Source organism: Salmo trutta, chromosome 21, assembly GCF_901001165.1.
Source record: "Salmo trutta chromosome 21, fSalTru1.1, whole genome shotgun sequence".
NCBI lineage: Eukaryota > Metazoa > Chordata > Actinopteri > Salmoniformes > Salmonidae > Salmo > Salmo trutta.
In genome coordinates, this window is record NC_042977.1 from 35,068,503 (window position 1) to 35,093,113 (window position 24,611).

A 24,611-nucleotide genomic window follows, 5' to 3' on the forward strand; every position below is an offset into this window, starting at 1 on the left:
CATAAGGTCTCAGACCCTTTACTCAGTACTTTGTTGAAGCACCTTTGGCAGTGATTACAGCCTCGAGTCGTCTTGGGTATGACGCTACAAGCTTGGCACACCTGTATTTGGGGAGTTTCTCCCATTCTTCTCTGCAGATCCTCTCAGGCTCTGTCAGGTTGGATGGGGAGTGTTGCTGCACAGCTATTTTCAGGTCTCTTCAGAGATGTTTGATCGGGTTCAAGTCCGGGCTCTGGCAAGTACATTCAGAGACTTGTCTCGAAACCTCTCCTTAGTTGTCTTGGCTGTGTGCTTAGGGTCGATGTCCGGTTGTAAGTTGACCCTTCACCCCAGTCTGAGGTCCCGAGCGCTCTGGAGCAGGTTTTCATCAAGGATCTCTCTGTACCTTGCTCCGTTCATCTTTGCCTCGATCCTGACTTGCTTCTCATGGTCTGAGAGTCTTTAGGTGCCTTTTGCCAAACTCCAAGCAGGCTGTCATGTGCCTTTTACTGAGGAGTGGCTTCCGTCTGGCCACTCTACCATAAAGGCCTGATTGGTGGAGTGCTGCAGAGATGGTTGTCCTTCTGGAAGGTTCTCCCATCTCCACAGAGGAACTCTAGAGCTCTGAGTGACTATCGGGTTCTTGGTCACCTCCCTTTGGCCAGGCGGCAAGCTCTAGGAAGAGTCTTGGTGGTTCCAAACTTCTTCCATTTAAGAATGATGGAGGCTAGTGTGTTCTTGGGGACCTTCAATGCTTTAGAAATGTTTTGGTACCCTTCCCCAGATCTCTGCCTCGACACAATCCTGTCTCGGAGCTCTACGGACAATTCCTTCAACCTCATGGCTTGGTTTTTTCTCTGACATGCACTGTCCACTGTGGACATATAGACAGGTGTGTGCCTTTCCAAATCATGTCCAATCAATTGAATTTACCACAGGTAAACTCCAATGAAGTGGTAGAAACATCTCAAGGATGGTCAATGGAAACAGGATGTACTTGAGCTCAATTTCGAGTATCATAGAAAAAGGTTTGAATACTTATGTAAATAAGGTATCTGTTTTAATTTTTATTTACTTTGCAAAATCTAAAAATCTGTTTTCACTGTCATTATGGGGTATTTTGTGTAGATTGCTGAGAAAAAAGTAATATTTAATCAATTTTAGAAAAATGCTATGTAACAATGACCTAACAAAATGTGGAAAAAGTCGAGGGGTCTGAATACTTTCCGAAGGCACTGTATTATTGATCTAAAAGCGCAGATTGACTCTTTCATTAAATCAGTTTGATTGAATATAATACGGTTTTATGATTTTGTGGTAGAAATACACATTGTTACCAGTTGTAAATAAGTTGTTAAAATGAAAACGAGGAGCAGACAACAGTCAAAGATGAAAACCATTTCACAAATCAATTGGAAGAAAAAGCTTGTCAACATGTCTCAAACTACTTTCTGTACCACATTCTCACATAGAAAGTGTTACAGAAAAATTATGTAATTATGAACTATTTATTCCATCTGTTCTGAGACATCATTAAACTTGTTTGTGGATCAGCAGGGTATGTGGGTACCGCATATTGAGACATTGGACTCTCTCCTATGTGAGTTCTTTGATGTGACTTCATTTTGGAGCGCTGGGTGAAGCATTTCCCACATTGTGTGCACTCGAAGGGCTTCTCCCCAGTGTGGACCAGAGCATGTCTGATCAGGTTGCACTGCTGGGTGAAACTCCTGCCACACTGTTCACAGGTGTACGGTTTCTCTCCGGTGTGACTCCGGAGGTGTACTTTGAGCTCGCTGAAACGCTGGAAGCTCTTCCCACAGAAGGTGCAGCTGAAACGCCTCTCGGTGGTGCCACCTGATCTCCACTGAGTCCTCATTCTCTTCACCATGTTAAAACTACTGTGACTCAGGCTGTATCCAGAGAAGGTGGAGGTGGTGGCCATGTTTGACCCTGTCACGCACTCACTCAATCTCACTGTTGCTTCTGAAGCCCTGTATTGATGCTGCCTTGACTGTAGAGCTAAACTATTTCCTTCATTATTTGAGTTCAGCATCTCACTGCTCTGTCCCTCTGGCATCTGTTGTCTAGTCTCATCAGCCAATGTCCTGACATGTCTTTTCATGTGTTTTGCAGCACTGAACATGTTAGCATGTGGTTTCCATATAGAAGAGTGAAGCGATGGCCCTACATCATCTGTCATAGTAGGAACAGATGGCAGCCCACTATGAGATGGGTAAATTGAGATATTTTGAGAGTACTCTTCTGTGGAATGAAAGGAGAAATCTGGGTGGACATCAGGGTCAGTGTCTCTGCCTGGATCCACAGAGGTCCACAGCTGCCCATCAGACTCATCCATAACAAACTGGTCAGGTCCTGCCAGGGTCGTGGTCTGATCCAGCTCCTCCTCTTTCACCATCACTAGGTCTAGTGAGTCCTCATCTGGCCGGTGCTGCTCTGTGCTGAACACCTCTGTAGATATGAGCTGGGGTGTTCCTGGTTCCTCTGGACAATCAGAATTTGGGTAATGTTCCACTGAGACTCTGGGAGATATGTTGGGTTGTGTGATGAAGTCCTCATCACAGTGCCGTCGCTCAAAGGATGGTGGTTTCCCAGGCTTGGAACCAGATTCTAAAGATTTGGCGATAAACATAAAAGAGAGATTACAAAAGACCCTTAACAGCAAAACATGACTGCTTTAGAACTGACTGTGTGTCCGTGCGCTACATATGCCAGAACATAAAACACCCAACACCAATGTAGCAATTTGGAACGTGCATACCACCACACCCACACAGTCTTCCATAGACAGACAGAGCAGTGCCCCTTATGGTCACACCCACCCTCTCCAGTGATCCTGAGCTCTTCCTGAGGGTCAGTCTTCCACACATCCTCTGCAGTCTCCTCATCTTTGATCGGTATGGGTTCAGTCTCCACTCTCTGCTCCACATCTGTAGGCTGTAACAGGGACTGAGGTTATTACTCTGGACACACACCATATCTAACCCTTTTCATACTCATGAATCACACAAAAGCGATAAAATCTCCTGATAATCCAATATCAGAATTGATCCAAGAGGCCAGTCAGGTCTCTGTAATTGTAAAATGTGATGTATCACACCTGGGGTTGAGAGTCCTCAACAGTCAGCTCTTCTTCTCTGCACTGTGAGTTACTCCTCTGCTTGTTCAAAACAATCTTGACTGGATATGAAGATCTCTCTGATGCCACGGGGTAAAAACCTGGAAAATAATTGTATTCAATGAAATATTAGGGATAATCACACATTTCATTAATTTTTTTCAGTTGTTCCATGGTGCAATCAAATAGCTCTCAACAACCCAAGGGGGCATAGCCAGTTTACAGCCAGTCCCCCTTTTGGGTTCTCAGCTGATGGGACGAACCACAGCTGGCTCCATATGAACTACAATTCCGATGCGCTGTTTAATCCCAACTCACTGTCTACGCAAATATGCCTCACTTGCCATGCCATACGGTTTTGGAAACCTTCAGAACTTAACTTTTATAAGCGAGAAAGAATCTTTCAAATACGAAAAATATACTTACTATGCGCAGTTTAGCAAAATTGCACCCGATTGTTTTCACACACCGCCTCAGCTACAACACATCCTCACCTTGCGCTTGTATATCCATTGGACTATTCCATTCCACATTTCTGGTGTTTCTCAATATACAGCCGGGTCCAACTTTCCTAAACGGCGTACAGTAATGTATCTTATGTATTTGAAAAATGATTTCTCACTTATATTAAAGTCAAGTTCCAAATGTTTATAAAGAAAAATGGTATTGCGTGTAAGGCGTATTTGCTTTTCGAAAGAACATTTGGGGAGCGTCAGGGAACGCCTATGGAGCAAGATAGCTGCCAAAGGTTGAACGTACGTATCGTTAGGATCATAAGAAAAGTCATGCGTGAAATACGAAACGTAAACGTTAAATTAGAAACGCACAAACCCTATGTTAAGACTATGAATTAACATTTACACGTTCAATTCTTACTTTACGTCTCCCTTTACTCAGTTACAGATATTTTTTATACGTACAAACGTTGTCAGTAATGTGGCATCTGCAAAGGACATGAACCCAACGTAGCTAGTCGAAGTCAGCTAGTCAATCAAGCAACAATAGCCTAGACGTTAGAGTTGCTTTGCAGCTTCTGGTTTCATTTCCAAAATAAAAGTCTAGAGCTTGTTTTAGAATTGGTATATTTGATTGCTGTCTGATTGGTATATACTACTGGTTATGATTCATTATTCCTGGTAGATACTACTGGTTATGATTCATTATTCCTGGTAGACACAACTGGTTATGATTGCAGACAGAACCCAGAGAATGGGATGGTGCAATATTGAATTAGTCATATTTTGATAGGGTGCATGCATGGAGATGTCAATGTCAGCCAGAGGTATACCCATGCTGTAGAGATATTCCTAGCGAACTGAAACATCATAATACAGCTAGTGCTATCTAAACTTGCGCTGGCAAACAAATCCATTACATTAGCTACCTAAATGTGAAGTAAACTCAACTGAGGAGTAAAAGAGAAGGGAGACTTTTAACTGTTTTTTTAAATACTGTGTTATGCTTGTTTGTGTAGCACTCCTCACAAGCCGTTTGGTGTATGTTTTTTTGTTGGTGAGATGAAACTGCCAAAACTCTGAAAGGTATTATTGTACATCAGAATTGCAACACAAGATTATTATTTTTTTATTACAAAAAACACAAGGAATGGGTAACATTAAAGTATTAGAACATGAAGGACAAACAATACAGCATCAAGACACTATCATGTATCAGTCTTTCCGCAACAGAGCCATCCTTATGTGTGAGGGTGCGTGTGCATGATAGTGATATAAAATATATGTCATAGTTTCCTTTTTCATGATCACAATCTCGTGAAACCCAAACCCTCCAAGATCCCCCCACAGTTCCCCAATAGCTGTCCCTCAACTATTCGAGACCCCTCCCACAGCCCCCCCCGGAAAAAATACAAATACAATTAACTCCATTCCCCACCCCCAAGAAACTCCCAATGCACCAACAACCAAGAGAATAAACTAAATAGAAAAAAGGTAAAGACAGAAGAAAACAGCGAACAACAATGCAATAAAAAATAAAACAAAATAATACATTGAAAACAAAGGACATCAAGGACAACTGAAATCATAACAGCAATGCCAACTGTATATGTTTGTGTGCATGTCTGGCACTATTACATGTATGTGTGTGTTCTTGTATGTGTTTATTTGAATGAGAGTGTGTGTATATGCATGTGTACAAACACCAGCACGGCATCAGCCTCAGGCAAACTGGCATTAGTTGTAAAAACACTGCCACTTAGTGTCATTCAAATGTACTTTTATTATGTTTTATTTTGACTTTTTTCCCCTTTATCTTTTGACCATCATTCTCTCTCTCACAGAAACTCCACTCCCACTTGTCTCCAATTCCACATACTAACCCTCAGCTTCCCTCAGCCCATCCCATCTATCTCTGCTGGCCACCCACTTCCTGTTTCAACCCATACCAACCCTCAGCTTCCCTCAGCCCATCCCATCTATCTCTGCTGGCCACCCACTTCGTGTTTCTACACAACACATATCTTTCAACTATGCTATGATGTTTAACATACAATTTCAATCTATCTAATCGAATAGAATCTACAGATTGCGTGTTGAAGATAAATACTTTTACTAAGAGTATTAGTATATTAGTAACTGACTGACCCGGTCTCTCCAGATCTCCCAACAGTACTATTTCTAGGGTCAATTTTAGATCAATGTTCTGCATTTTCAGCCATTCCTGAATCTGAGACCAGAAACAGGCTACCTGAGGGCAATTCCAAAATAAATGGTCTATTGATTCTGTATCCTCACAACAAAATGTGCAGAGCTTTGATGATTTAATGCCTCAAATATTCAACATTTTGTTGGTGGCAAGAATTCTATATAATAATTTTAGCTGAAAAGCACGAAGTCTTGAATCTTGCGTTGTTTTATATATCAACTCATACACCCTGTACCATGGAATCGGTACATCAAAAATCTGTTCCCAACTATTTTGCAATCTGTATGGCACAGTTGTCAACATCCTGGTCCTCAAAAGAAACTGGTATACTTTTCAAACATCCAACACCTTTTCAAACATCTTTCCCATGAATACACGTATTTTATCAACCAGCACATTTGAGTTCAGCCATAATATTTGTTGTAATATTTGTTCTATCTTTTCAGGGGGATGAAATTGAAATTGTAGTCAGCTCTGCAATGCTTGTTTGAAAAAGAAAGATACTTGAAAAAAGTATCATTTTCAATTAATCGAAAATGAGACATGGCAATCTGCACAAAGGCAAAAAGGCAATTTTTAAACAATGGATGAGCTTTTCTTATTAATCTACTTGAGAACCATTTAGGGTTCAAATAAAACTTTTGAATAAGTGAAGCTTTTAGAGAGAGGTGGTTTAGTGCTTTTATATTTAATAATCTCAACCCACCCAATTCATATTCATTATATAGATATGCTCGCTATAATTTGTCTGGTTTAGCGTCCCAGATAAAGCGACATGTTTTTTTGCTCATATGATTTGAAAAACGAATCATCAGGAGTAGGCAGTGCCATAAGTAAGTGAATAAACTGAGAAATGACTAAGGAGTTAATCAGGGCAATTTTTCCATAAATAGAAAGGTATTTACCTCTCCATGGTTGCAGGATCTTGTCTATTTTTACAAGTTTTCTATTGAAATTCATTGTGGAGAGCTTATTTATATCTTTTGTGATATGAATACCGAGTATGTCTACTTCACCATCAGCCCATTTTATAGGTAAGCTGAAGGGTAATGTAAAAGTTGTATTTTTTAAGGATCCAATAGGTTTTAGTCCAGAGAGTACAGAAAAGTTTATATCTTTAATGAGACATTGCAGGGATCTAGCTTGCGGACTTAACATAAAACTTGAATCATCGGCATACATGGACACCTTTGTTTTTAAGCCTTGGATTCCTAATCCTCTAATGTTGTTATTAGATCTGATTTTAATAGTTAGCATATCGATGGCCATAACAAATAGATTGTTTAACTCCGCTTGACAATTCAAAACTCTGAGAAGTAGCCGTTATTTACTATTTTACACCTGGGGTTGCTATACATTATTTTTACCCATTTCATAAGAGAATTACCAAAATTGAAAAAATTCAGGCATTTATAAATAAAATCCAGTCTTACTTTATCAAGTGCCTTTTCAAAATCCGCTGTAAATACCATTCCTGGCTTCTTATATGTTTCATGATGTTCTATTATTTCTAGTAGTTGTTGTATATTATTTCCCATGTATCGTCCATGTAAAAAACCTGTCTGATCAGGATGAACAATACCTGGTAAAACCCTTTTAATTCTGAGTGCTATGCATTTTGCTAGTATTTTTGCATCACAACATTTGTTCAAGCCTAAAATGTTAGTCCATAATCTTATCATGGTGTTTGTATGTTCACAGATGAAATTTCATGTTTATGTTTCAGACATGGCTTTTCTTACGATCCGAACAATTTACGTATTGATTTATTACGATCTTAACGATACGTACGTTCAACCTTTTGGCAGGTATCTCGCTACATAAATGCACCTCAGGCGGCAGACAGCTTCGTGAATAGACTACAATATTTAACATTTCCATCTATTGCAGCGATGGGAAACTTTGATGGAGTGGGGGATACCAAAAATCTGAACTCATCATGAGGGGCTGCAGTGGCTGGTGGGTCTGCGTAGCCACATCCACACATGAAGTTAGCATCCTCTACCTCATTCCGTCAGTAGAGGATGCCTGGTTATTCTTTGAAAGTGCTTTCCTCACCATCTGAAATAAGCATGCCCCTTTCAAAAAATGTAGAACCAGGAACAGATATAGCCCCTTGTTCACTCCAGACCTGACTGCCCTTAACCAACACAAAAACATCCTGCGGCGTATTGCATTAGCATCGAATAGCCCCGGTGACATGCAACTTTTCAGGGAAGTTAGGAACCAATATACACAGGCAGTTAGGAAAGCAAAGGCTAGCTTTTTCAAACAGAAATTTGCATCCTGTAGCACAAACTCCAAAAAGTTCTGGGACACTGTAAAGTCCATGGAGAAAAAGAGCACCTCCTCCCAGCTTCCCACTGCACTGAGGCTAGGAAACACTGTTACCACCGATAAATCCATGATAATTGAGAATTTCAATAAGCATTTTTCTACGTCTGGCCATGCTTTCCACCTGGCTACCCCTAATCCGGTCAATAGCCCTGCACCCCCCACAGCAACTTGCCCAAGCCTCCCCCATTTCTCCTTCACCCAAATCCAGATAGTTGATGTTCTGAAAGAGCTGCAAAATCTGGACCCCTACAAATCAGCCGGGCTAGACAATCTGGACCCTCTCTTTCTAAAATTATCTGCCGAAATGGCTGCAACCCCTATTACTAGCCTGTTCAACCTCTCTTTCGTATCGTCTGAGATGCCCAAAGATTGAAAAGCTGCCGCGGTCATCCCCCTCTTCAAAGAGGGAGATACTCTAGACCCAAACTGCTACAGACCTATATCTATCCTACCCTGCCTTTCTAAGGTCTTCGAAAGCCAAGTTAACAAACAGATCACCAACCATTTCGAATCCCACCGTAACTTCTCCGCTATGCAATCTGGTTTCCGAGCTGGTCATGGGTGCACCTCAGCCACACTCAAGGTCCTAAACGATATCATAACCGCCATTGATAAGAGACAATACTGTGCAGGCGTATTCATCAACCTGGCCAAGGCTTTCGACTCTGTCAATCACCACATTCTTATCGGCAGACTCAACAGCCTTGGTTTCTCAAATGACTGCCTCGCCTGGTTCACCAACTACTTCTCAGACAGAGTTCAGTGTGTCAAATCAGAGGGCCTGTTGTCCGGACCTCTGGCAGTCTCTATGGGGGTGCCACAGGGTTAAATTCTCGGGCCGACTCTTTTCTCTGTACAAATCAATGATGTCGCTCTTGCTGCTGGTGATTCCCTGATCCACCTCTACGCAGACAACACCATTCTGTATACTTCTGGCCTTTCTTTGGACACTGTGTTAACTAACCTCCAGACGAGCTTCAATGCCATACAACTCTCCTTCCGTGGCCTCCAACTGCTCTTAAATGCAAGTAAAACTAAATGCATGCTCTTCAACCGATCGCTGCCTACACCTGCCCGCCCGTCCAGCATCACTACTCTGGACGGTTCTGACTTAGAATATGTGGACAACTACAAATACCTAGGTGACTGGTTAGACTGTAAACTCTCCTTCCAGACTCACATTAAGCATCTCCAATCCAAAATTACATCTGGAATCGGCTTCCTATTTCGCAACAAAGCATCCTTCACTCATGCTGCCAAACATACCCTTGTAAAACTGACCATCCTACCGATCCTCAACTTCGGCCATGTCATTTACAAAATAGCCTCCAACACTCTACTCAGCAAAGTGGATACAGTCTATCACAGTGCCATCCATTTTGTCACCAAAGCCCCATATACTACCCACCACTGCGACCTGTATGCTCTCGTTGGCTGGCCCTCGCTTCATATTCGTCGCCAAACCCACTGGCTCCAGGTCATCTATAAGTCTTTGCTAGGTAAAGCCCCGCCTTATCTCAGCTCACTGGTCACCATAGCAGCACCCACTTGTAGCACGCGCTCCAGCAGGTATATTTCACTGGTCACCCCCAAAGCCAATTCCTACTTTGGCCGCCTTTCCTTCCAGTTCTCTGCTAACAATGACTGGAACGAACTGCAAAAATCACTGAAGCTGGAGACTCATATCTCCCTCACTAACTTTATGCACCAGCTGTCAGAGCAGCTCACAGATCACTGCACATGTACATAGCCCATCTATAAATAGCCCATCCAACTACTCCATCCCCAAACTGTTATTTATCTTGCTCCTTTGCACCCCAGTATCTCTACTTGCACACTCATCTTCTGCACATCTATCACTCCAGGGTTTAATTGCTATATTGTAATTATTTTGCCACTATGGCCTATTTATTGCCTTACCTCCCTTATCCTACCTCATTTGCACACACTGTATATAGACTTTTTCTATTGTATTATTGACTGTATGTTTGTTTATTCCATATGTAACTCTGTGTTGTTGTTTGTGTCACACTGCTTTGCTTTATCTTGGCCAGGACGCAGTTGTAGATAGCCTACCTGGTTAAATAAAGGTGAAATCAAAAAAAAATTACATCTTTTTTTGCCATAGGGTGGAGAGAAATGTTTGCAGTTTTTAATATGATATCTGAGCGAGAGTGACTAACAAAATCAATGCAGATCCCATCGGTAATTCAACCATGATTACTTCAAGTTTAGACAGCCCCTTACGAAAAAAGATTGCAGTCAGAGTGCAGTATAACTGCAGTATGACTGTAGCTAGAATGCGGTATAACTGCAGTATGCTGCAAATACTGCGACCAAAATAGCACCTTTTTTTTACTGCAGTAATTTTGCAGTTATTCTGCAATTACTGCACACAAAATACCACAGTTGACTGCAGTTACTGCACTTTTACTGCAGTTTCAAAACTGCAATCTTCTTTTGTAAGTTGCTGGCTAGACTAATTTACCAGTCTAAAAAAATGTTAGCTGACATGGGCAGATTGAGTGACTGACATAAGAGAACTGCTGATGCATTGTGTATTCTACTATTCTAACTCTCAACAGTACATTGAGACCCCGCTAGTTGCCCATCCCTGGTCTATTGAATGGGCTAGCAATCAAATTACCATGAATAAGACGTCACCAACTACCTTTTCTCCTGACTCGTTGTGTCTTCTTCAGCTCGCTCTCCATCACTTGACACTTCCTTTTCAGTAAATCAATATCTCGCTGGCTTTGGGTCATTTCCAAACGTATAACAGCACAGCTATCATCTACACGTTGGTTTATTTCTGCTACAGCTGCTTTAGCTAAAACCTCCATTAAGGATACCAACTGCGCCTGAAAATTGCAGCTGGCCATCTTGTTCAGCCAGTATTCTCTGTGATTAAGTAAATAGTCAAAAAATCTCGAGCCAATGTGCAATAAACAATCCGTTAATTTCAATTTCTCACACTATGGTAAATGTTATTTGCCCAATTTGGCATTTGTTAAGAGATCGATTGAAGCAATAGACGTTGATCAATTCCAACAATGTTCAAAAGGGAGATACGTGCGCAATCGCACTTCCGTTCAACTTGTGACGTAAGTATTTAGTACCGTAAATATGAGACCGCAAAAGCCCTTCAAAATGGGCAGAGTTTAGCACTGGCAGGTGAAATACCAGAGTATATAGGACAGCCATATCTATCGACTAAAAATAATGATACGTTAACGTCCAGTGGCTCACACGGTTAGAACTGCATAAAAGGTTATATGCATTTATAATGCACTATATAAATGTATAATGCACAACACACTGTAATAAAATACAAAAACACTTTATTCAACCATTATTAAAAGTTATGGTTCCTTATGAGTCTAATAATGCCTTTATAAAGGATTGAACACAGGTATCAGGAAATTGTTAAACATTTAAAATATTGCCATCTCTATTGTCATCCACACAACCTAATGAAACCATTCTGAAAATGTGGTATAGTATTTATTAAAGAGATATAACTTCTTTAACACAGCTGGGGATCAAGGACAATAATCTATTTTCATGTAAATTTAAAATAATATGCATTATAGCTGATTTACATTGAGGTTCTTCACTTAGGGTTTTTAAGGCACGTACATCTATAATTAGAGGTATTAGATATAAAGAGCATGGATATTAGATAGTGTGTAGAAGATGACATTGATGGAGCTGCCTGAGAGAATATGCAAACAATTACAGTAGTACTGACATATCCGTGTGAGAGTTAGTTAATTATGATTGGATGTATATGGAGCAGTGTGTGTATACAATGGACTGTGTGTGTAGACTGGGTGGTTATTCTCTCCAGGAGAGGAAGTAGAGCTGGCCCAGTGCATCGACGACACACTCCAGTTCACTGGAGCAGTGTGGGTTCAACTCCAAGACCATAACAGGACCCACACACACACCCACCTGTACAGAGTTAGAGAGAGATGGAGTGTAAGCATATGTAAACAAAAAGTGCATTGGTCTGACTTTTCATCCATTCTTGATTAAATTATTTGAGTGTGTGGAAATTGAAGAGTTAAAATGACATGAACCTGTTTCTTGGTGTTTCTGTCCCACAGTTTTGTCATGGGACGCTGAGATCATCGTGCTGTTGTTGAGTCGCAGTACACTGATCCTGTCACTGTGTGCCTAGGGAAAATCAATCATCAGTTTCATCAGAGGAAAAGGGAGAGATATCACAGGTTTCCTGCTGCTCCAGGAGTTGATGTTTGGTGGCTGGTTGAACCACATGTTCCCCTTGGAATCTCCACACACCACCAACTCTGGAGACGGACACAAATTACAGTGCAGTTAATAAATTATTCATATAACAACTTGTTTACAGATGCTTCACAATATGTATCAAAATGTGTATGATTATGCTGATGGTCACCCTGACACCCCAAACCACGGCTCTGGCTGTTATCTGTGACTGATAAGAGGACCTCTCCTCCCTGCATCTCGTGGCTATTTTGGCCTTCTCATGAAAGCGGACGTCAATTGAATTGTACGTTGTTCTGACTGCAGGCCTGTCATAGATCATGAACCTTCTGAGCCTGACCCCACCACCTCTCCATCCCCCTGACCCTTACCATTCCACCCCTAACACACTGTCACTGTTACTCTTCTCAAGTTTCAGAGTGAGTTTGAGGTATAAACATGAATGAGAAAGAGTAAGAAAGAGAGTTAAGACTGTTCCTACCTTCACTCTGCACCGGCACAACCAAGCAGCAGCAAGCGTTGACGTAAGAAACCACTAAACTTCCCCTGTTGACTTCCTGAGTCTCTCACTTTCTCTTTCTCTCTCCCCCATTATCTCTGCCTCTGGCAAATCAATGAAACAGTAAATCCTTCAAACTACCAATCAATTTCTCTCATCTATTTAGCCATCTACAGCATCTAGTGACCTTTGATTTAGATTACCAGTTTTATACAGTACCAGTGGTGTCAGCTTAAATAAATGTTGTTTCCAGATTTAAAATCTAAAGTTGTATGAACATGTATAGCCTATTACACTGAAACAAATATTTGTTTTGTCTAGTTTTGAGAAGACACACAGTAACTTAACATTTTAAGGCAGCAGAATAACTTCAAAATCTAACTGAAAATCAAGTGGAATTGAGTTATTAACCTGACCTGATATGAGACTGTCCCTTGTGGCAAGACGTGACATCCCAGATAGTCAGACACTACCTAGACAATACAGACTGAATGGATCCTACATATTATTCATCTAAAAGCACAGACTGACTCTTTCATTAAATACATTTTATTGAATATAATGGTTTTTTAAACGATTTTGTGGTAAAAATACACAATGTTACCAGCTGTAAATAAGGATCCGTTAACAGTCAAATATGAAAACCATTCCACAAATCAATTAGGAGAAGAATCTTGTCAAAATGTTCAAAAATATCTTTACTATATTTTCACATAGGAATTGTAATTATGTTCCTATTTGTTCCATCTGGTCTGAGACAACATAAAACTTGTGTGTGGATCCCCAGGGTATGCAGGTGCCACGTATTGAGACACTGCACTCTCTCCTATGTGAGTTCTCTGATGTGACGTCATTTTGGAGCGTTGGGTGAAGCATTTCCCACACTGTGTGCACTCGAAGGGCTTCTCCCCACTGTGGACCACAGCCTGTCTGATCAGGTTGCACTGCTTGGTGAAACTCCTGCCACACTGTTCACAGGTGTACGGTTTCTCTCAGGTGTGACTCCGGAGGTGTACTTAGAGCTCGCTGAAACGCTGCAAGCTCTTACCACAGAAGGTGCAGCTGAAACGCCTCTCGGTGGTGCCACCTGATCTCCACCGAGTCCTCATTCTCTTCACCATGTTAAAACTACTGTGACTCAGGCTGTATCCAGAGAAGGTGGAGGTGGTGGCCATGTTTGACCCTGTCATGCACTCACTCAATCTCACTGTTGCTTCTGAAGCCCTGTATTGATGCTGCCTTGGCTGTAGAGCTAAACTATTTCCTTCATTACTTGAGTTTAGCCTCTGGCATCTGTTGTCTAATCTCATCAGCCAATGTCCCTACGTGTCTTTTCATGTGTTTTGCTGCACTGAACATGTTAGCATGTAGCATACATCATCTGTCATAGTAGGAATGGATGGCAGCCCACTATGAGATGGGAACATTGAGATATTCTGAGAGTACTCTTCTGTGGAATGAAAGGAGAAATCTAGGTGGCAGACAGGGTCAGTGTCTCTGCCTGGATCCACAGAGGTCCACAGCTGCCCATCAGACTCATCCATAACAAACTGGTCAGGACCTGCCAGGGTCGTGGTCTGATCCAGCTCCTCCTCTTTCTCATCCTTACATTTTTACATTTACATTTTAGTCATTTAGCAGACGCTCTTATCCAGAGCGACTTACAGTAGTGAATGCATACATTTCATACATTTTTTCCCCCGTACTGGTCCCCCGTGGGAATCGAACCCACAACCCTGGCATTGCAAACACGTTGCAAACACCATGCTCTACCACCTGAGCCACACCCTCCTTCACAACCCTCCTTCACCATCACTAGCTCTAGTGGGTCCTTGTCTTCGGCTGATCGGTGCTGAACACCTCTGAAGATGCGAGCCGGGTGTGCCTGGTTCCTCTGACTGATCAGAATTGGGGTAATATTCCACTGAGTCTTCGGGGAATATATAGTCAAAATAAAGAAATTCCTGGAATGAGTAGATGTGTCCAAACTTTTGACTGGTTTTGGACACAGTTACTCATTCCAGGGGTTTTCTTTATTTGTACTATTTTCTACATTGTAGAATAAAAGTGAAGACATCAAAACTATGAAATCACACGTATGGAATCATGTAGTAAACAAAAAAAGTGTTAAACAAATCAAAATATATTTTATATTTGAGACTCTTCAAAGTAGTCACCCTTTGCCTTGATGACAGCTTGGCACACTCTAGGCCTTCTCTCAACCAGCTTCATGAGGTAGTCATCTGGAATGCATTTCAATTAACAGGTGTGCCATGTTAAACGTTCATTTAATGCATTTGAGGCAATCAGTTGTGTTGTGACAAGGTAGGGGTGGTAGACAGAAGATATATCTTTTTGGTAAAATTCCAAGTCCATATTATGGCAAGAACAGCTCAAATAAGCAAAGAGAAATTAAAGTCCATTACTTTAAGACATCAAGGTCAGTCAATGTGGAACATTTCAAGAACTTTGAACGTTTCTTCAAGTGCAGTTGAAAAATCATCAAGTGCTATGATGAAACTGGCTCTCAGGAGGACCACCACAGGTAAGGAAGACCCAGATATTAAGGACATTAGAGTTATCAGCCTCAGAAATTGCAGCCCAAACAAATGCTTCACAGAGTTCAAGTGACACATCTCAACATCAACTGTTCAGAGGAGACTGCAAGAATCTGGCCTTCATGGTGGAATTGCTGCAAAGAAACCACTACTAAAGGAACCCAAAACGAAGACACCTGCTTGGGCCAAGAAACACGAGCAATGGACATTAGACCGGTGGAAATCTGTCCCTTGGTCTGATGAGTCCAAATTTGAGATATTTGGTTCCAACCGCTGTGTCTTTGTGAGACGCAGAGTAGGTAAATGGATGATCTGCGCATGTGTTGCTCCCACAGTGAAGCATGAGGGAGGAGGTGTGATGGTGCCTTGCTGGTGACACTGTCAGTGATTTATTTAGAATTCAAGGCACACTTAACCAGCATGGCTACAACAGCATTCTGCAGAGATACGCCATCCCATCTGGCTTGCACTTAGTGAGACTATTATTTGTTTTTCAACAGGACAATGACCCAATACACCTCCAGGCTGTGTAAAGGTTGTTTGACCAAGAAGGAGAGTGATGGAGTTCTGCATCAGATGACCTGGCCTCCACAATCACCCAACCTCAACCCAATTGAGATGGTTTGGGATGAATTGGACCGCAGAGTGAAAGACAGCAGTCAACAAGTGCTCTGCATATGTGGGAACTCCTTCAAGACTGTTGGAAAAGCATTCCAGGTGAAGCTGATTGAGAGAATGTGAAGAGTGTGTGTCTCTCGTAGAGATGAACGTACTTTGGTGCGAAAAGTGCAAATCAATCCCAGAACAACAGTAAAGGAACTTGTGAAGATGCTGGAGGAAACAGGTACAAAATTATCTATACCCACAGTAATACGAGTCCTATATCGACATTACCTGAAAGGCCGCTCAGCAAGGAAGAAGCCACTGCTCCAAAACCGCCATAAAAAAGCCAGACTACGGTTTGCAACTGCACATGGGGACAAAAATCGTACTTTTTGGAGAAATATCCTCTGGTCTGATGAAACAAAAATAGAACTGATTGGCCATAATGTCCATCGTTATGTTTGGAGGAAAAAGGGGGAGGCTTGCAAGCCGAAGAACACCATCCCAACCGTGAAGCACGGGGGTGGCAGCATCATGTTGTGGGGGTGCTTTGCTGCAGGAGGGACTGGTGCACTTCACAAAATAGATGGCATCATGAGGATGGAACATAATGTGGATATATTGAAGCAACATCTCAAGACATCAGTCAGGAAGTTAAAGCTTGGTCGCAAATGGGTCTTCCAAATGGACAATGACCCCAAGCATACTTCCAAAGTTGTGGCAAAATGGCTTAAGGACAACAAAGTCAAGGTATTGGAGTGGACATCACAAAGCCCTGACCTCAATCCCATAGAAAATTTGTGGGCAGAACTGAAAAAGCGTGTGTGTCACGACCTGACCTGAGAGAGACGGTTTATTTCTCTATTTGGTTAGGTCAGGGTGTGGGGTGGGCATTCTATGTTTTGTATTTCTTTATGCTGGGCCGAGTATGGTTCCTAATCAGAGGCAGCTGTCTATCGTTGTCTCTGATTAGGAATCATACTTAGGCAGCCTTTTCCCACTTGTGTTTTGTGGGTAGTTATTTTCTGTTTTGTATTCATTACCTGACGGAACTGTTTGGCTTTTCGTTTTGTTTCTTTGTTATAGGGTTTCATTGTTTAATAAATAATATGAACACTTACCACGCTGCGCTTTGGTCCCCTATCTACGACAGTCGTAACAGCGTGTGAGCAAGGAGGCCTATAAACCTAGCTCAGTTACACCAGCTCTGTCAGGAGGAATGGGAAACTGTGAAAAACTGAGTTTAAATGTATTTGTCTATGGCGTATGTAAATGTCTGACTTAAACTGTATATATATACATTATAGGTATTTATATTCTGGTCTCTGACTTTGCTCATTCTGATAATTCTTAATTTCTTTCTTTATGAAATGCAATTTTTTTAAATATCAGGATATTGTGTGTATTGTTTTTTTAATTGTATTTTTGTTGCTAGGTATTAATGTAATGTTGGTACTAGAAAAATTAAGCATTTTGCTACACTCATGATAATGTCTGCAAATCTGTGTACGCCACCAATACATTTTGATTTGAAAGAGCAGTATCCCTTACGGACGCACCCACCCTCTCCAGTGATCCTGAGCTCTTCCTGAGGGTCAGTCTTCCACACGTCCTCTCCTGTTCCCTCATCTTTAATCAGAGAAGGTTCAGTCTCCACTCTCTGCTCCACATCTGTAGACTGTAACAGGGGACAGAAGTTATTATTCTGGACACAGACCATTTCAAAAATATATAGATTTTTTAGTTACCTTTATTTTGCCAGGAAAAGCCCATTGAGACAGAGGACAGTCTCTTTTGCAAGCGAGACCTGGCCAAGAAAGTAGCAGCAATCAATAAAACATTTAAAACATTTAATAAGCACCTCATTACAATATCAGCCTCCAGGAAACATTTACACTCCTCCTGAACAGAGTTTGGTACCAGAGTTTTAAACTCACTGAGGGGCACTAGCTTAGTACATCTAGTTGAAGCATACTTTGTAGAAGATTTCATGCTTCTGGTGCACAATAGAAGGCAGTCTTTCTTAACTCAGTAACTGCAGGCTACAGAGGTAACATCTGGTAAGGAGAGCAGGCTAGGTAAATAGGGAGTTTACCCAGAACAGAAGGGCTTTGTATATGAACACATATCTAATGCTTTTCATACTCATGAATCACACAAAAGCGGTGAATTCTCCTGATATTCCAATAACAGAATTGATCCAAGAGCTCAGGTCTCTGTAAATGCAAGTCAAACTAAATACATGCTCTTCAACCGATCGCTGCCCGCACCTGCCCGCCTATCCAGCATCACTACTCTGGACGGTTCTGACTTAGAATATGTGGACAACTACAAATACCTAGGTGTCTGGTTAGACTGTAAACTCTCCTTCCAGACTCACATTAAGCATCTCCAATCCAAAATTAAATCTAGAATCGGCTTCCTATTTCGCGTCAAAGCATCCTTCACTCATGCTGCCAAACATACCCTTGTAAAACTGACCATCCTACCGATCCTCGACTTCGGCGATGTCATTTACAAAATAGCCTCCAACAGTCTACTCAACAAATTGGATGCAGTCTATCACAGTGCCATCCGTTTTGTCACCAAAGCCCCATATACTACCCACCACTGCGACCTGTACGCTCTCGTTGGCTGGCCCTCGCTTCATACTCGTCGCCTAACCTGCCAAAAGCTCCAGGTCATCTACAAGTCTCTGCTAGGTCAGCTCACTGGTCACTGGTCACCCCGCCTTATCTCAGCTCACTGGTCACCATAGCAGCACCCACTCATAGCACGCGCTCCAGCAGGTATATCTCACTGGTCACCCCAAAGCGAATTCCTACTTTGGCCGCCTTTCCTTCCAGTTCTCTGCTGCCAATGACTGGAACGAACTGCAGAAATCACTGAAGCTGGAAACTCATATCTCCCTCACTAGCTTTAAGCACCAGCTGTCAGAGCAGCTCACAGATCACTGCACCTGTACATAGCCCATCTGTAAATAGCCCATAACTACCTCATCCCAATACTGTATTTATTTATTTTGCTCCTTTGCACCCCAGTATCTCTACTTGCACATTCATCTTCTGCACATCTACCATTCCAGTGTTTAATTGCTATATTGTAATTACTTCGCCACTATGGCCTATTTATTGCTTTACCTCCCTTATCCTACCTCATTTGCACACACTGTATATAGACTTTTTCTACTGCATTATTGACTGTATGTTTATTTATTCCATGTGTAACTCTGTGTTGTTGTATGTGTCGAACTGCTTTGCTTTATCCTGGCCAGGTCGCGATTGTAAATGAGAACTTGTTCTCAACTAGCCTACCTGGTTAAATAAAGGTGAAATAAATAAATGTGTAAAAGGTGATGTATCACACCTGGGGTTGAGAGTCCTCTTCAACAGCCAGCTCTTCTTCTCTGCACTGTGAGTTACTCCTCTGCTTGTTCAAAACAATCTTGACTGGATATGAAGATCTCTTTGATGCCACGGGGTAAAAACCTGGAAAATAATTGCATTCAGTCAAATATTAGGGCTATTCACACATTCTGGTTTTGCACATGCAATCAATATTACAATGAATAATAACACAACTACCTTTTCGTCCTCGTGTCTTCTTCAGCTCGCTCTCCATCACTTCCTTTTCAGTACATCAATATCTCGCTGGCTTTGGGTCATTTCTAAACGTATAACAGCACAGCTATCATCTACACGTTGGTTTATTTATGCTACAGCTGCTTTAGCGAACACCTCCATAATGGATAATAACTGCACCTGAAAATTGCAGCCCACCATCTTGTCCTGCACAAAATATAGATTTTTATTCTCTATTTGAAGTAAAAAGTCTACAATTTCCAAGCTAATTAGCAATAAACCGTTTGTAGATGTTGCTAAATGACAACAATTTAGTGAAGTGGGAGATGCATGAGCAATTGCAATCACACTTCCGTTCAACTCATGATGCAAGTATTTATTACCGTAAATATGAGACTGCAACAGCCGTTGAAAATTCTTAGAATTAGCACTGGAAAGTCAAACACTGTACCAGATTATATTCTAGTCTGAATTTAGTGTAGGGTAGCCATATCTATTGACAAAAAAATAAGACGCTTTACTATCTGAATAAATTCTTTAGATTGTAAAACGTCTTGTGCTTTTAGCCAAAAGATATGGCTACATGAAGGGGAGAGTGCAGTGCAATGCAATGGCTCACATGGTTATCAAGCATAAAAGGCTATAGATGCATAGTGCACGATACACTGTGGTGAAACGTAAATATATGATCAAATATTGTCATTTCCATTCTCATGAACACAACCTAAAGAAACCTGTCTGAAAATGTGGTATGGCATTTATTAAAGGATAGAAAAAGGTATAACTGATGAGACACGCAGTACCAAAATGAATGAATGTCGTGAATCAATGCAATTGCACATTAGATGACGCCTTCTCAGTAGGAGGAGCCTAGTATTTCTTGCTTACGGCATTCAATTGACAAAACAGTACGTTCTAAATACTTTGTAATACGATTAGTACACAGTATGCAGTTGAAGTAATTGTTACAGAAAAACTATGCAATTATGAACTATTTATTCCATGTGTTCTGAGACAACATTAAACTTGTGTGTGGATCCCCAGGGTATGCAGGTGTCACGTATTGAGAAACTGGACCCTCCCCTATGTGAGTTCTTTGATGTGACTTCATTTTGGAGCGCTGAGTGAAGCATTTCCCACACTGTGTGCACTCGTAGGGCTTCTCCCCAGTGTGGACCAGAGCATGTCTGATCAGGTTGCACTGCTTGGTAAAACTCCTGCCACACTGTTCACAGGTGTACGGTTTCTCTCCGGTGTGACTCCGGAGGTGTACTTTGAGCTGGCAGAGACGCTGGAAGCTCTTACCACAGAAGGTGCAGCTGAAACGCCTCTCGGTGGTGCCGCCTGACCTCCACTGAGTCCTCATTCTCTTCACCATGTTAAAACTACTGTGACTCAGGCTGTATCCAGAGAAGGTGGAGGTGGTGGCCATGTTTGACCCTGTCATGCACTCACTCAATCTCACTGTTGCTTCTGAAGCCCTGTATTGATGCAGTCTTGGCTGTAGAGCTAAACTATTTCCTTCATTATTTGAGTTCAGCATCTCACTGTTCTGTCCCTCTGGCATCTGTTGTCTAGTCTCATCAGCCATTGTCCTGATATGTCTTTTCATGTGTTTTGCAGTACTGAACATGTTAGCATGTGGTTTCCATATAGAAGAGTGAAGCGATGGCCCTACTTCATCTGTCATAGTAGAAACAGATGGCAGCCCACTATGAGATGGGAAAATTGAGATATTCTGAGAGTACTCTTCTGTGGAATGAAAAGAGAAATCTGGGTGGCCATCAGGGTCAGTGTCTCTGCCTGGATCCACAGAGGTCCACAGCTGCCCATCAGACTCATCCATAACAAACTGGTCAGGTCCTGCCAGGGCCGTGGTCTGATCTAACTCCTCCTCTTTCTCATCCTTCACCATCACTAGGTCTAGTGAGTCCTCGTCCTCGTCTGGCTGGTGCTGCTCTGTGCTGAACACCTCTGTAGACGATAGCCAGGGTGTGCCTGGTTCCTCTGGATGATCAGAATTTGGGTAATGTTCCACTGAGTCTCTGGGAGATATGTTGGGTTGTGTGATGAAGTCCTCATCACAGTGCCGTTGCTCAAAGGATGGTGGTTTCCCAGGCTTGGAACCAGACTCTAAAGATTTTGGGATCAACATAAAATAAACGTTACAAAAGACCCTTAACAGTTGCAAAACACAACTGCTTTAGAACTGACTGCGTGTCCGTGAGCTACATATGCCAGAACATTAAACACCCAACACCAACGTAGCAATTTGGAACGTGCATACCACCACACCCACACAGTCTTCCATAGACAGACAGAGCAGTACCCCTTATGGTCACACCCACCCTCTCCAGTGATCCTGAGCTCTTCCTGAGCGTTAGTCTTCCACACATCCTCTGCAGTCTCCTCATCTTTGATCAGTATGGGTTCAGTCTCCACTCTCTGCTCCACATCTGTAGGCTGTAACAGGGACTGAGGTTATTACTCTGGACACACACCATATCTAACCCTTTTCATACTCATGAATCACACAAAAGCGGTAAAATCTCCTGATAATCCAATATCAGAATTGATCCAAGAAGCCAGGTCTCTGTAATTGTATCACACCTGGGGTTGAGAGTCCTCTTCAACAGCCAGCTCTTCGTCTCTGCACTGTGAGTTACTCCTCTGCTTGTTTGAAACAATCTTGACTGGATATGAAGATCTCTCTGATGCCATGGGGTAAAAACCTTGAAAATAAGTATATTCAGTCAAATATTATGGCTATTCACACATTTGGGTTTTGCATATTCAATCAATTTATCACGAATAATAACACAACTACCTTTTCGTCTGCGCGTTTTCTTCAGCTCGCTCTCCATCATTTGACACTTCCTTTTCAGTACATCAATATCTCGCTGACTTTGGGTCATTTCCAAACGTATAACAGCACAGCTATCATCTACACGTTTGTTTATTTCTGTTAGAGCTGCTTTAGCCAATACCTCCATAATGGATACAAATTGCGCCTGAAAATTGCAGCTGGCCATCTTGTCCAGCCCAAATTACAGATGTGTATTCTCTGTGTTAAGTAAATAGTATGCTATTTAAGTAAGCTAATGTGCAATAAACAATCCGTAGATATTGCTAAATAACAACAATGTAGTGAAGTGGGAGATGAGTACGCAATTTCAATAGCACTTCCGTTAAACTCTTGACGTAAGTATTCATTACCGTAAATATGAGACTGCAACAGCCCTACAAATTGTTAGAATTAGCACTGGCAAGGCAAATACCAGGGTCGATTCTAGTCTGCATATACCGTGTAGGGTAGCCATCTCTATTCACAAAAAAAGAACACGTTTTATTTTCTGAATAAAGAATTCAGATTGTAAAACGTCGTGTTTTTTTGCCAATAGGTATGGCTACATGTAGGGGAGAGTGCAATGCAGTGGCTCACATGGTTATTAATGGATAAAAAGGCTATCACTACATAATGCATTCCTCACTGTGGTAAAACGCAAAATACAAAAACCCTTTCTTCAACCATTCATAAAAACTCATGATTTATATATGATCAAATATTGTCATTATTTTTATAATCTACACTCTCATCGACACAACCTTATGAAACCATTCTGAAAATGTGGAATGGTATTTATTAAAGGATAGAAAAGGTATATCACTTTCTTGACACACAGCTGGGGAACAAAGATGATAAACTATTTTCATGTACTTCAAATAAACTTAATTTCAGGATATATTTCAAGTAACTATTGCATACTATATGCATTATAGCTGATTTGCATTCAGAGGTTCTTCTCTGGGTTTTTAAGGCACAGTGCTTTCAGAAAGTATTCATACCCCTTGACTTATTCCACATTTTGTTGTGTTACAGCCCTAATTTAAAATGGATTAAATAAATAAAAATTCTCTCACATCTATATACAATACCCCATGATGACAAAGTGAAAACATGCTTTTATAAATGTTTGAAAATGTATTGAAAATGAAAAACTGAAATATCTTATTTACATAAGTAATCACACCCCTGAGTAAATACATGTTAGAATCACCTTTGGCAGCGATTATAGCTGTGAGTCTTTCTGGGTAAGTCTTTTAGAGCTTTGGATTGCAAAATATTTGCCCATTATTATTTTCAAAATTCTTCAACTCTGTCAAATTGGTTGTTGTTCATTGCTAGACAACTATTTTCAAGTCTTGCCATAGACTTTCAAGCAGATTTAAGTAAAAACTGGCCACTCGGGAACATTCACTGTCTTCTTGGTAAACAACTCCAGTGTAGATGGAATAAGTACAATGATGTTGATCCATCCTCAGTTTTCTCCTAAAATAGCCATTAAACTCTGTAACTGTTTCAGTCACCATTGGCCTCGTGGTGAAATCCCTGAGCCGTTTCCTTCCTCTACGGCAACTGAGTTAGGAAGGACGCCTGTATCTTAATAGTGACTGGGTGTATTGATACACCATCCAAAGTGTAATTAATAACTTCACCATGCTCAAAGGGTTAAGCATATTTTTACTCATGAACTTATTTTGGCTTTCCATAACAAAGGTGCTGAATACTGATTGACTCAAGACATTTCAGCTTTTTATTTCTTTATTAACTTGTAAACATAAAAAAACAGAATTAATTATGATATTAGGGGGTATTGTGTGTAGGCCAGTGACAAACAATCTCAATTTAATCCATTTTAAATTTAGGCTGTAACACAACAAAATGTTTTATATGAGGCGACAGTACAGAATATCTCCCTTTTATTTTATGTTTTTCAGTTTAGAAATGAAGGCACTTTATGCATCTAGTCTCCCAATTTGAAGGTGTCTTAAGTATTTGGACAAATTCACTTATAGTCTATTACTATTACTAAAATACATAAAGTGCATTCATTTCTAAACGGTAAAACAGATATGTATGAAAATATCCTCAAATAAAAGGTGCAATTCTGTACTGTCACCTCATATAAAACATTTGATCTCAAATCCAGAATGCTGGA

The 24,611-nt window shown here is 41.2% G+C and overlaps 2 protein-coding genes and 1 long non-coding RNA gene across 8 annotated transcripts; all 3 read right to left on the reverse strand.

The window, feature by feature from the left end:
- Positions 1-1,261: 1,261 nt before the first annotated feature.
- Positions 1,262-11,231, reverse strand: LOC115157265 (zinc finger protein 16-like). 5 transcript variants are annotated; one of them, XM_029705370.1, is made up of 4 exons: positions 10,767-11,231; positions 3,101-3,219; positions 2,823-2,937; positions 1,262-2,610 (listed from the first exon to the last, which is right to left on the reverse strand). In XM_029705370.1, exon 4 carries the CDS (start codon positions 2,396-2,398, stop codon positions 1,484-1,486), a length of 915 nt encoding a protein of 304 aa, XP_029561230.1. In that variant the 5' UTR covers positions 2,399-2,610; positions 2,823-2,937; positions 3,101-3,219; positions 10,767-11,231; the 3' UTR covers positions 1,262-1,483. The 5 variants fall into 5 exon arrangements, with proteins under 5 accessions (XP_029561230.1, XP_029561225.1, XP_029561229.1 ...); XM_029705365.1 differs by having other exon boundaries at positions 10,791-11,230; XM_029705369.1 differs by lacking the exon at positions 10,767-11,231 and adding an exon at positions 4,039-4,524.
- Positions 11,232-11,443: 212 nt separating this feature from the next.
- On the reverse strand, positions 11,444-13,042 carry LOC115157278 (uncharacterized). Its single transcript, XR_003868409.1, has 3 exons — positions 12,852-13,042; positions 12,202-12,432; positions 11,444-12,073 (listed from the first exon to the last, which is right to left on the reverse strand). It is a non-coding gene; the product is annotated as an uncharacterized LOC115157278 (long non-coding RNA).
- A 6,932-nt stretch (positions 13,043-19,974) lies between these two features.
- On the reverse strand, positions 19,975-22,814 carry LOC115157263 (zinc finger protein 263-like). Of its 2 annotated transcripts, none has more exons than XM_029705361.1 (4): positions 22,439-22,814; positions 22,222-22,343; positions 21,960-22,074; positions 19,975-21,744 (listed from the first exon to the last, which is right to left on the reverse strand). In XM_029705361.1, the coding sequence occupies exons 1-4, from the start codon at positions 22,641-22,643 to the stop codon at positions 20,603-20,605; spliced, it is 1,584 nt and encodes a 527-aa protein (XP_029561221.1). In that variant the 5' UTR covers positions 22,644-22,814; the 3' UTR covers positions 19,975-20,602. The 2 variants fall into 2 exon arrangements, with proteins under 2 accessions (XP_029561221.1, XP_029561222.1); XM_029705362.1 differs by having other exon boundaries at positions 22,222-22,322; positions 22,439-22,810.
- Positions 22,815-24,611: the final 1,797 nt, after the last annotated feature.

What these genes read in the sequence shown, in the direction of transcription:
- LOC115157263 (XM_029705361.1), bottom strand. Translation starts at nt 22,643, where the DNA reads ATGGCCAGCTGCAATTTTCAGGCGCAATTTGTATCCATTATGGAGGTA. An exon ending in AAGAGGACTCTCAACCCCAG is followed by an intron (nt 22,075 to 22,221) that starts GTGTGATACAAT and finishes TCCCTGTTACAG; the next exon opens with CCTACAGATGTGGAGCAGAG. An exon ending in GCTCAGGATCACTGGAGAGG is followed by an intron (nt 21,745 to 21,959) that starts GTGGGTGTGACC and finishes CAAAATCTTTAG; the next exon opens with AGTCTGGTTCCAAGCCTGGG.
- LOC115157265 (XM_029705365.1), bottom strand. Translation starts at nt 11,001, where the DNA reads ATGGCCAGCTGCAATTTTCAGGCGCAGTTGGTATCCTTAATGGAGGTT. An exon ending in ACAACGAGTCAGGAGAAAAG is followed by an intron (nt 3,220 to 10,790) that starts GTAGTTGGTGAC and finishes ATTATTTTCCAG; the next exon opens with GTTTTTACCCCGTGGCATCA. An exon ending in TTGAGGACTCTCAACCCCAG is followed by an intron (nt 2,938 to 3,100) that starts GTGTGATACATC and finishes TCCCTGTTACAG; the next exon opens with CCTACAGATGTGGAGCAGAG.